This window comes from Salvia hispanica, chromosome 5 (assembly GCF_023119035.1).
Source record: "Salvia hispanica cultivar TCC Black 2014 chromosome 5, UniMelb_Shisp_WGS_1.0, whole genome shotgun sequence".
Classification (NCBI taxonomy): Eukaryota; Viridiplantae; Streptophyta; class Magnoliopsida; order Lamiales; family Lamiaceae; genus Salvia; species Salvia hispanica.
Window position 1 is genome coordinate 33,972,819 of NC_062969.1, and position 13,550 is coordinate 33,986,368.

A 13,550-nucleotide genomic window follows, 5' to 3' on the forward strand; every position below is an offset into this window, starting at 1 on the left:
AATCTAAGTGTGAGAAGTTTTTAGATATAGTATGTGTTTGTTATAAATGTGTGTCTGTCATACTAACCATTCCCATTTTTCACTTCACAACCCGTATCTGGGGCAGACACTTGTGAAGAGAGAGGGGGGAGCAAATGGCCAGTATGACAAGTACATATGTGTTCCAGATCCAAAAAGTTAGAAGAAGGTATAAGGGTGGCAAAGCCACAGGAAAGAAAACCGAAGAAAATGGTCGCAGATACTTGACCACAAAAAGAGAAAGGAGGAAGAAGGAATAAGGGTGGCGAAGCCACAAGGAAGCTACTGACCAGTTGGAAGCCAATGTCAGAAATTGTCCAGCCGAAGAAGAAGCCCTAGCCAGAAGCCCGAATGCACACAGTTCTCCCTCATCAAATAAGTAGTTAGTTTTTGAACCTTAGAGCCTTAGGGACAACTACCCCAAACATTACAAACCAATAGCCCCGTTACAAGCCTTAAAGACCTTCGGGAGCTGCACGTGAGATCTGAGTCCGAAACATCTGTGGTTTAGCATTGAGAGAAAACAGTCCTAACATCCCCTGTGAGGAATGAGTGAGTGAGTGAACCCAGTGTTTGGCCTAGGATTGGGTGATCCTGACAAGCAGATATACTGACTGGGGAGGAAAAGGGGGGCGGCGGAAGTTCAAGGCTGCCTAAGGCCGGATTGCACCTGATCTCGAGGGGAAGGGTGGTTGAAAATATAGCCTGTTCTATGTGTTTAAGTTAACTATATGTGTTATGTGTTTGTGTCGTTGTTTGTTTTCTTTTCCTTTGCGTCAGAGTCTTGAGTCTAGTTAGGTAGAGTCGGTCAGGGGGAGTAACCAGGCTCGAATTCGACTTATTTCTTTTTGTTTGTCTTCACGCTTGAGGACAAGCATGTGGTAAGTGTGAGCAGTTTGATAAGTCGTATTCTAAGCCTTGGTTACTGGTCAGTATGTCGTGAAATGCATGTATTATCTGCAAAACAGTTGCTCAAGTGTGCAGGATTAAAGGATCCAAGTCAGTAGGAGACGATTCAGGTGACGCAAGTGAAAAGGGCGCTAGAAGGGTGCAATACTGACCAGGATGCATGCCAGAGAAAAGGCTCGAGATGGAGAAGAAGGATAGCTGGGATGATCATTAACAAGGGCAGAAAAGTCAAAACGTGAAGGAAGTCTACCCTAAAAGCAAGGGCAAGCCTCCCTATAAAAGAAGCCACTTGGAGAGAGAGAAAGGAGTTGGTTCTTTAGAGTTCGGTTAGGAGTTCTAAGTTCTCGGTTCTCAAACACACTTAGTAGAATTCTCTCTAGAAGATCAGTCCTTCAGCATTGTCCAATCTCTCGTTCCTCGCCACAGCTATGGTCACTTGACGTCCAAGAGTCTGCCGGAGAAGTCATCAATCCACCGTTCCAGCCAGTTTGCCGTAGTAGTATAGCAGTATCATCGCCCGGAGTGGCAAAACAATCGTTATTTTGCTTTCTAGTTTAATCTTTACTTGTTTTCGTCGTTGGATTTGTCGCAAACATTTATCTTTGTTGCCTTTTGAAGTACTTGGTGAAGATCCAAACGTTTTAGCTATGAAATTTCTATTCCGAATGTCCCTTTGGTTTGAGTTTGCTTCATTTTGCCTAGGAAAGTTAGATCTAGTCGTTGCTTTTAATTTCTAAGTGTTTTCTTGTCTGGAATTGTTGATCTGAAGTTGTAGTCATGTTTCCATTCTAATTTTCGTGCATGAGTTTTCTGTTCTGCGCTGTGATCACCACCTTGCATGTTAGTCAGTAGAAGTAAAACTGCAGTTTCACCGTTCATTTTAAGTTTGAGCATTTTAATCAATGGATCTTGAGTTTGAAGTTATGAATCTGAGTTTAGTTATGGTGTTTGTGTTCATATGATTTTTGTTAATACTTGGTGAAGAAGAAAACGTCAAAATCAACTTTAGTTTGGACCACTTTACTTTTAAGTTACTTTTGCTTTTGTTTCCTACTTTTCAGTTGTACCTTCCAGACCTGTCAGAAAGCCACCCAGCCACCAGATATACCCTTGTTGTCTAAATTTCCTCTTTTAGTAACTGTCTACTTTTCATATGCCTCTGAGACACCTTGTCCCCTATTTTCACGAACACCACTACATGCCTGTTATTTTCACGTCTACTAGTCAGTAGAGTACCACCTTTATTTCTTGCCTAGGTAAAATCTCAACCCAAGTGTGGTAGCTAACCAAAAACACCCAGGAAAGTCACCGCAGTTATCCGAACGTGTCCATCCTTGTGGGATTCGACCCTTACCTCCACTATACTAATCAATAGAAGTGGGTTGAGGAAACTTGTTTGAAACCAGGTCCCGGTTGTCGTACCAACGACTCAGCTGGGTCGGGAATCTCTTCCTGATCAGTTGGATACACTCCAAATTACATACGGAAACCTGACTAGAGGGCCTCTTCATGTCACAAGTTGCAAACAACTTTAGGATTAAAGTTCAATGACGGAAGCTCAAAATATCGTCCTTATGATGAATCAAAGGAGACTACTCAATCAAGATATCCAAAGTTACAAAGGCAAACACAACTTTCGAGACAAGTGACTCATGACTCGATATAGGAAAAGAAATAATGGGTATTACTTGCAAATTGTGAGTCCAACAAGGTATTAGATAAACAAGGGCTCACTGTCAATCGAGAGGTTCTGAAAAAAAACTTCTTAGGATCCAAGTAAGTACTGTTGACTAAAAGAATCGTTCATTCTAGCTACGAAGGTCGCACTCCTTCGCACATTTTTCCCGAGCCTGAACATGGCAACGTCTTTCTATGAAACCGTGGATTCCAAGTTGAGATTCATCGTATCTTTGAAATTAATAACTATTTTTGATGGTCGCATCTTCAAAGTTTCCTGGCCATGTCACATGGTCATTTTCGAAATACATATACACGTGGATAAGGGCTTTTCAAAATACATATACACCGAACCCTACCAAATTAGGGCTTTTAGATCTAGTTTTTTATGGATAAGATACAGAAATTTATAAATTAATTTCGCCTTCATCACTAGCCTATTTTAATTCATCTGAAGGTAAATAAGTCATACTAACATGTTACGTAGATTTTACTTCGTTCCAGAATATATTACTTCATTCTAGTAGGTTTTTACTTCATTCCAGTAGGTTTTTACTTCATTCCAGTACGTAAATGTGGTTTCGCCGTCGCATGCCGTTCTTTCCCTCTACAATATCTATCACCAACGCCATGACGCTAATATGGTTTAATAAACACATGGAATAATGTAATAAATTATTGGAATGAAGTATGTGTAGAAGCATTTGAAGTACGGAATGAAGTAATAAACCTATATAATGAAGTAAAATGGGCTTGTAATGAAGCCGAAAAAATTTTCACAGCAGCACATCTCATCAAAAAAACTAGATCTAATGGCCCAGATTTGGTCTCTAGTTCGGTCTTTAAAATTGGTTCGACATTGATCACAACTCTATATATATTTATATATATATATATATATATATATATATATAGGGGAGCATTAAGGTCCTATTGCCCCCTTAGTGTCTATTTCCTTCTTAATATCAACCATTAGATTAGTATGATGGACGGACTAGATGAAGCCTCACAAAATCATCCCGTGTTGCATTATTAGGTTCATTCTGTGCATTATATGGGTAAAATTGTAAAACAGCCATGAATTAAAACGGCAGGAGCGAGATTTAAGCAATCCTTCCATATGCTCACTCTCTCTCTCACTCCAAACGTCTCTTCCCATCAGCCCACGATTCTCAAATCTTCTCCCCCATTTCAAACTAGGAAAAACCCTAGCCGCTACTCAAATTGAAGACACACCATCACTCCCGCTGATTTTTCACCGGGAAAAGCACCGCCGGTCGACGATAAATAGTTCTAATGTGATTCCTTCGCCGTGCGATGATAGATTTACAGTCGACAACAAGGCGGGTTTCAAAAGTTTCGATTTTTGGTAAGAGACACTTCTAATCGTCAATTTTCGTCATTAAAACAGTGACGATTTCGTCACACATTTGGTCGACACATTTAATGTTTCAATTTTTCGTAATACCCACTGTTAATCGCCTATTTTCACCGCCGGCACACCATCTAATCGTCGATTCAATGTTTCTCCTAAACAATATCACGTTTTTCACACTTGTTTTGGTCGAGATTTTTGTAAATCGTAAAATCGTGTTCATTTTTGATAGGGTTCTGTCCATTATTGAAGTTTGTAGTGAATGACTGGTTTCCAATTGTGTATTGGGCGATTTGGTTGATGAAATCGTATCTGGGTTGATTTTTGGTTTGTCTTGCATTTGCCTTTATATTCATTCGTGCATTATTTGATACAATGTGTACATTATTGTAGGTAGTGGTGTGCATTACTTTTTTGTTTGAATCTACATCAGTCGGTTTGATAAAATGCCTGAATATTGAGTGAAATTTGTATTCATATTTGCATTATTTGTTGCCATTTGTACATTATTGTAGGGAGTGGTGTATATTATTGTATAGAGTGGTGTACATTATATTTTTTGTTTTACTTTAAATGCATCGGTTTTATAAAAGGTCAATGGTTGATAGAATGTAATATTCATTGGTGCATTATTTGCTTACTTTTGTACATTATACAATTAGTATTGTGCATTAATGCGATACATTATTGATTTTTGGGCAGCGGTGAAGCAGCCTAGGTTAGATATTGACGAAGCGGTGGATGATGTTCTTCCACTTGCGATTGCGCAAAAGTTCAGGGAGAGGTTGGTTGAGCAACAAAGGTCCTATTGCCTCCCGTCTGATTTCCAAGAGGGAAAAGGCTAAAAAGGAGGCTACGAGGCCTCTTAGACGGTGCAAGGCTTGCGATGAGATGTGACATCACAACTCTAGAAACTGTCCAATGTTTAAAGAGATGGCGAAGGAGAAAGAGCTCCATAAGGGCAAGAGGAAATCTTGATGTATCTTGTACCTAAAAACATTATTAGTTCTACTTTTCGGTTTAGTCTTAGTTATCATTTCGTTTCGAATGTTATTAATCCTACCACTGTCAACAATTTATGCATAATAATTTTACATTTTTAGTTTGTTAATGTACATTATTAGTAACGAAGTTGTACATTATTGTCTACAAACACTTAACTTTCTGTACGTAATTATCGAAGTAGAGTTCATTATTAGACACATTTTGTACATTACACATAATATCATTCCATTATTAAACTGTTAACATACATTATTATTCATGAAGATGTGCATTATTGTACGCAATGACATAACTTGGTGTACATTACATTTCTGGGGCAGCTCATTAATAAGCACATTCTGTACATTATTCATCTAATTTATCCATTATACAATTTCTTGTTGCGTTCCCTATTGCATACAACATAATCGTCCATTAATGAGTCAATAATAACCATTACACAGTACTATATGTACATTATGTTTATCAGTTAAAACTACTCCCTAGCCGAGACTATATCTATACCCTAGAGGAATGACAAAAACTCGTTCACTTTGGCAACAATTGTGGTACTTACTACATACTACACCCTAGCCCCAAGGATTGCTAAACCCTTGGGGAATAAATGAAACGTGCGCCGAACAATCAATCAGCGAACATATACATTACCGATTAGATATCGTCCATTACAGAGTTGATAAAAATCATTACACAGTAATATATGTACATTATGTTTACAAGCTGTAACCTACGAAAAGAAAACACGAAACACTGAAAACAATGGCTGATTTCATGAAAAAAAATGACAATTGATGCAAAATAAAACTAATATATAAGAACGAACTAATCACAAACAAATATATAAAACCATAGATGTCAATTGCACAACTAATACAATAACTTTCTATCAAAATTTATCAATAATAATAAAAAAAACGTCTTCAATTGAAAAAAGACGACAACAATTTCTTGAGAAGGTCTTCAATGGAGAAAAAACGATGAGGGAGAGAAGATATATTGTTCGAATCCTTCAATGTCAACATCTCCATATCCGATCTCAACCGCTGCGGAAGAGATCAGAAACGAAATTGTGGAGGAATTGGAATCGGCGTCGTGATTTCTTCTCTCCACCATTCACGACGCCAATCTTCAACAAGAGTAATCGGAGAATATATTCAACGGAGAAGAATGATTTCAGCAGTGCTTGTCTTCAAGAAGAACTTCTTCAGCGCATAAAAAAGAATGAATAATTAGAGAGAGGAATCGTGTAATCTGTAGAGAAAATAAACATAATATTTGGTAGAGATAATCAAGGAACTTACCATAACTAAAATATTTGTGAATACCAACAACAACATTTTCGGTTTTATTTAATCATTAAATTAAATACAGGTGGCGCTATTTAGGTCCCTTAGATCTTGAAAATTGATGGTGAAGATTGAGAAGGAAAAAGAACAAAAGATAGAAAAAGGATATGAATACATCCCTATATATATATATATATTCGTTGGTTTTATCACTCAGGAAAGTGATATTGCAGTTGTCAACTTATAACTAAGTTCTAGCACGTTCAGTCTGGCCTACTTCTTTGGCACTCTATAATTTCAAGCATAGCTTGAAGTCTCGTACTTCAACGTATATTTGATCATTACCTAACTCAAGCTCCATATGGCTTCTACATTCGCAACAAATTTGAAAAGTTCTACATTTCACTTTCTTAGTGGTTCTAACGATACCTCGTACTTCATCGGTCATGAATTTTCACCACATCAAACGCCATCCATATATTTCACAATTAAACATGTTTACCATATAAACCATTCGGTGTTTCATAGCATAACAAGCATCGTACAACGCTCAGTTAATCAATCATTTATGGAATCGCATTTCATAAAACATGCAGTTCATGCGCATCTATATCACAATCACAACTCTCAACTACACGCGTATCATGCTAGGTAACAAGTAATTCAGGTCCATGTGTTGCAAACATTGTAACATAATTCTCACAAAATCACGTTTCGCATTTCACAATTTCACAAGTTCACAAACAATATTCCATGAATCATCATTCAAGAAGCATCGCTTCACAAGTACATAATATTTCCTAACTCCTAGGAATCATCATATGGCATGCTTTCTATTTTAACAATCAAAATATTTCCCACTGGAACTTTTCAAAAGTATAACATGTTCATCCAAAAGTCATAGTAACATTCCGTACCTCTTTCTTCATGGTTGAACGGGACGAGTTGCGGTGTTGAGCCTTCCATATTTAGTACGTTAGAAAATGATTACAATGACAACTTAAATTTTGAAGAGACTCTTGGGTCCAGAGCGGAAAGAACTGAGGCTCTGACACCAACTGTAACATCCCGCCCTCCTAGGGTACAATAAATGCGCCGACTGCTACCAAAACGGACTTAAAAGAATTTAACATAGGCTAGGGTTTCATTTAAAGAGGCTTGACCTAAGTATTAAATGAACTATCAGAGTCGCAAGTCAATGGTTTAATCCAGAGAAATAATGAAGGATAAGTACTATAAAGTATGATCAAAACTTAAGGGTTCAACAAATCCCAATGACACCACAAGATGTCTCAAGATTCTAAAACGAAAGGAGCAAGTGCAAAATATCCGAATAATACTAAAGTGGTTCAAAGAAAATTCAACGGAAACGACCAAGAGAAAGTGCAGCTATGTATGAAGACACAACTACGCTTGAAGTTCAAAACATCCATCTTAATTAGTTAACATGCTCAACACCCGCCACCGCTCGTCGCCGTTCAACCTGCATATAAGGAAAACACATGCAGGGCTGAGTATTTTGAAATACTCAGTGAACTCGTTTCCAAAACATTTTATAAGTTATGCCACCCTTACCATAGTGAACTCGAGTTTTAAACAGTTATAAGAGAATATCACGAGTATCACAAAAATTATTTCCATAGACTGGCCAGTCAAACAACTCCCCACTTTTCTCATCAATTTCCACAATCTCAACATTTCCACGGTGCGACGAAAGTGTGGCCACACTTTTTGCCCACGAGACCGGCCGACTAGCAAGGACGGCTCCCGATCCCACCGTGTACACAAACCTGGTAGGGTTTGCGGCCCTACTCAGACCCGAATTCGTTTAAACATATCCATAGCCCTATAGCCCAATGGAGCGAACTCTCAAACTGGGCATCAGGCGCACAATATCACAACAAACAGACATAGGCATGGCATAACAGTTAAACCGCCCTTATCTCTCCACATTCATAAATTTGCAACATAAAAGAGTTTAAGAATAAAGGCCACCTCGACTGCTTAGATTTCAAGTATGTTCTTTCCTTTGTTATCCTGCTTCGCAACCGAGGTTTCATCTTTTAATCACATAGGCATATATCACAAATCAGATTCAACACAAACTCCTAACTCATGCATGTCTCAACGCTTTTCCTTTTCCCATCGATTTATCTTAACATCATCAATCAATCCAGGCCATGTTCATCACAAAAGTTCCATTCGCATCTCAACTCTAGATCTAATAATCAACATGTGTCACACAAGAGTATTTTGCCAACATACACACAACACACACACGCAATGCGCGCACACACACGCAACGCACACACAGATACATATTTTCCATATCCCCTTTATCCCACTTTCACTCAAACAAGATGCATGAGGGTTCAAGAATATCGATTAATCGGTTAGAAAAAAGAGGAATCGAGTAGAAAGAAGAAGATTAATATGAGAATACCTTTTTGAGAAAAACGAACGGTAGAAACGAAGTAAAGACTTGGTTCTTCAAAATTCTTGGATCAAAATTCAATTCTTCTTCAAAAGATGACAAAATATTGGAGAATAGAAGAAAAATTGGAGAGAGTGAGAGAAGAGGGGGAGGCGTGTACTATGGGTGAGGTGGGGCAAAAATTATGGGGCTAGGGTTAGGGGTTTCTCTTATTTATAGTTCTCAAAAAGATCTTTAGGTAGATAAAATAGAATATTTGGTAAGATTTGATTCTACACAATAAAATATTGTGGAGTAGGGAAGAAGAAATAATAAAATGAACTAGGTCTCAAGGCATGTAATTTTCGAAAATAATATTTAGCCAAGATTTTGTTTGGTATATTTTTCGGAGTAGAATAAAATATCACGGAGCAAAATAAAAATAAGAATTCTCCCAACTAGGGATTGAAATAGGCGTTTCTATGCCTTTTAAATAAGGCATGGATTTTTTTGTATTAACTAAAATAAGACATGGCAAGATCTCTTGAGGTATGGAAAGATTTGGTAGAATATTCTTAATTCTAGTATGGAAGGAAATCAAATAAGGGATCCATTAAAATAAAAATAAATCCTTCATTCCCAAAGATAGGTGATTTTCGAAAATCACCTTAATAATAATATGGCTCGATTTTTCCCATTAAGAAATTGGGAAATAATTGGGTTTTGGATTTAATTTGGATAAATATCCCAAGAATTAAATTAAATCCGGAAAAATAGAATTACTCCTTCAAGAAGTCAAGGGTTCGAAAATCTCAAGAATTAGGTGGCTCGTATTTATGGAAATTTTCTCTAATATTCTCACTCACCCTTAAACAATTAATTCACCTCATAAATTAATAAATCACATGCCACATCACATAATCAACAAGTTTGAATTTTCAAACTTCCAACGCAAACCCTAGACTCGACTCGATCATAGCAACTCATGCAATAAATGTATTCATAAATTAATTCACGTCTCCCACGTCATCAATAATAAATTTTTGGGCTCTAAAATTAGGGTTTGAAAATCCGGGATGTTACACACGAAGCAACATCAACAACATCAACGAGCAAATTCGGTGAAAACAAAAGTGTTGAGGTTTCCCCTCCTGGATCAAATGCGATCACAGACTTTGGGAACATACGGCTCCTAGTAAGCTTGAAGAACTCTTTTGCATATCTCCTAGGCAGGTTTCTATTTGCCATAGCAATGTCGAGAACTTTCAATGGGACTTGCCCAATGCCATCTTTGTCTATCTCGTGGAACAATTGTTTTCCTTTGAAGAAATCTTGCACCAAGAGAAGCCCATTCTCATCTGGATGATCATCCTATGCATTCTCAATGGACTCATCTATGCCCTCTTTTCGCACAACACAAGTCTCATCCGTAGAAAGTATGCTTTGGCTTCCACTACCTAATTGCTTTTGAGTGCCTTCAATAAAAACATCACCAGTGCCTGCAGGACAACAACTGCAACCGGCCTGCAGGGCTGTTCGTGGTAGGAATACGCTTGATGCGGCGGGTCATAGGCCATCGGTGGATTCTGTGGCCCGGCGTAAGGACTTCGCAGCAGTTCGTACGAATCCGTGTAGGTGTATGGAGGCGGAAGCTGTCGGGCAGGTTGGTAGTCTGGTTGATCCCAACATGATGGCTGGTGCGGCGAGGGCTGGCCGTATTGCTGAAGTCCGAGCTGCTGGTGTTGGATGGGTGGGTTCCAACAAGTTGGTGGGTATTGCGGCAGGGGATGCAGCGTCGGGATTTATCCGGCGGTGTAGCAGGGCTGGTGGCGGGTGGACTGGAATTGCGGCTGTGAGGCAGCGTTTAGCCGGGTCGGTCGGGTGGATCAGGTCCGGGTTGCAACGGAGGGAGCGTTGATGCTACCCTATGCTCATGCTCAATCGGGTGAACCTAGCGAGAATATGCTCCAACGTTGCTGCTGTTGAATTCAATTGCAATCCTTCAGATGCATGCGATATCTCCGACCATGAATGAAGATTGACTTCGGCCATGAGTTCGAGGATGAAAGCACCAATTTGATAAGGGTATTTCCCTTATCACAATGCCAAAGGCGATAAATAAGATAAAAGAGAAGTTTTGGGAGGCGGAATTCCGTCGACAACTTAAGCTTAAACAAAGTGAGTAAAATAAAACAGAAAGAAACGTAAATTCAAATATTCATTCCATGATTGAAGACAATAATAATTGCCCTATTTATACTAATACTAACTTAATGAGCAAGACAACCAAGATATGGAAAAGATATGCAATCACTAAATTATCTAACTGAATAATGCAACCAAATAATAATAAGATATTTAACCTATCAGTGAGGAACCCACAAAATCTTGCTACCAGTCTTTGAGTACACTATTTATTGGTAATTACTCCCTCTGTCCAACTTTAGGAGTCCCGTTTGAGTTTGACACGGATTTTAAGAAGTATAAAAGAAAGTTGGTGAAAAAAACAATGGAATCTGAGTCTTCTTTTATATATTAATTTTATAATAAAATGTGAGTGGAAAAAGTTAGTGGAATGTGTAGCCTATTACCATTTATGTAGTATTCCAAACAGAACTCCAAAAGCGGGACACCCAAAAATTGTCAACCGGGACTCCTAAAGTGAGACGGAGGGAGTATATTTTAATAAATTACTCTCTTCGTTCGATTAAGATGACACATTTCTTAGTCGGCTCGGGATTTTATGAGTTGTTAGTTAATACTATCTCCATCCATTAAAAATAGAAACTACTCCCTCCGTCTCGCTTTAGGAGTCCCGGTTGAGTCGGGCACATGTTTTAAGAAAAAAGTGTTTGATTATGTAATAAATAAATATTGTAGTGGATGTTGGGACCCACTTTTAATGGAGTGTCCAATAAATAAATGTTGTAGTGGATTTTGGGACCCACTTTTAACACTTTTTTATTAGTTGTAGTGGATGTTGGGACCCACTTTTAACACTTTTAACACTTTGTAGGCATTTTTTATTAATTTATCCCAACCGGGACTCCTAAAGCGGGACACCCAAAATTGATCAACTGGGACTCCTAAAGCGGGACAGAGGGAGTATTTCTATTTTGGGTTGTCCCTTACAAATAAAAACTTTCTATTTTAAGATTTGAATCCCACATTCCACTACTTTTTCTTTTCTTGTCTCTTACTTTACTCATTTTTCTCTTCCTCTCTCTTATTTTACTTATTTTTCTTTTCTCTCTCTTACTTTACCAATTGTGCATTAAAACTCGTGTCGTTTAAAAAATTTCTATTTTTTAAGGATGAAGGTCAAATGTAGAGAGTAGGGGTGAGCAAAATAACCGAAAACCGAATATCCGAACCGAACCAAACTGAAATTTTGAAATTCGGTTCAGTTTTTTCGGTTCGTTCGGTTTTAAAAATATAAAAATTTCGGTTTTTCGGTTCGGTTCGGTTTGGGCGAAAAAAAAACCCTGAAAAACCGAAAAACCGAATTATATTTTAAATATATTATTATATATTTTTATCCTATTAATTTAGTATATTATATCATATATATAATATATATATTCTTCTAATATATTTTTATATAATAAATATTATATATATTATATTAATTTTATATTTTATATATTTATATTCTATTAGTATATATAAAATAAAATAAATTAGATATATTAAAATATACTATTTTTTTTGGTTTTTCGGTTTTGTTTTGAAATTTCGGTTTTTTCGGTTTGGTTCGGTTTTTTAAGTTCGGTTTTCAGTTTTTCGATTTTTGGTTTTTTGGTTTTTCGGCTCGGTTCGGTTTCAATTTTAGCCTAAATTCGGTTTTTCGGGTTCGGTTCGGTTTGGGCGAAAACCGAACCGAAACCCAAATGCACACCCCTAGTAGAGAGAAAGATAGTTGAATACTTTAATTGAATTGAAAAAAATGGTTGATTGCATTGATTGAAGAGATAAAGTTATTTTATTGTTTCTAAAAAAAATAGTATATTTTACAAAAATATAATATCAAGTAAAACATTTGTTGGTAAAATTTCCAAGAAGACAACATTATCGGTTTAGTTCGCACGAATATCCGTGATGAGCTAGGAGCATGGAGGGCTGGTTTTGTAGCTAATGTTGGGGTTTGTTCGATTTTGACGGCAGAGATTTGGTGTCTCTTCCATGGAGTCCACCTGGCAAAAAATTTGGGCATCCGGAAGCTAATAGTGGAAAGTAATAGTGCTGTTGAGGTTGCCATGATGATGGGGCATTTTGAGGTAACTGTTAACTGCCAGAATATTGTGGAGAGGTTGCGTGGCTTATTACAAGATTTTGAGTCGGTGGTAATTCAACATGTGCATAGAGAAGGTAATTTTGCTGCAGACTTTCTCTCCCATTATGCGTATAGCTTTCATAAAGGAGTTCATGTTCTTGAAGGCCCTCCACCGGGTATGAATGTTTGGCTACTTCATGATAGATTAGGTGTTACTTATTTGCGATAGTTTCTTCAGTTTTCTGGATTGTGCCCAGCTTTCTTTACCAAAAAATAAAAATAAAATCATGTTATATGTGGCAACCACGACGTAGTGGAGTATTTGCTCGATATATCCGACGTAAAGTATGCCGGAAATATTTATGAGAGTTTACTTAGTACAATTCTAGTTGGAACAAATATTATGAGCGGGAGCGGGAGGAGATCATCTGCTGTTCCACAAACACAGCATATCATGCTGTGGTATTAAACGCACATCACACTTAATGAAACGCAAGATTGGTTCTTTTCCTTTTCTTTTTATAATATTTTTATTTTGTATAATAGCTATGATATTTGTTGTTTAAACACTAAAATATTCTATGTAAATCAAGT

The 13,550-nt window shown here is 37.5% G+C and overlaps 1 protein-coding gene across 1 annotated transcript; it reads left to right on the top strand.

Annotated features, from left to right (window-relative positions):
- The first annotated feature begins 10,322 nt into the window (after positions 1-10,322).
- LOC125189902 lies at positions 10,323-13,185 on the top strand. The gene is made up of 2 exons (XM_048087124.1): positions 10,323-10,455; positions 12,848-13,185. The coding sequence occupies exons 1-2, from the start codon at positions 10,323-10,325 to the stop codon at positions 13,183-13,185; spliced, it is 471 nt and encodes a 156-aa protein (XP_047943081.1).
- Positions 13,186-13,550: the final 365 nt, after the last annotated feature.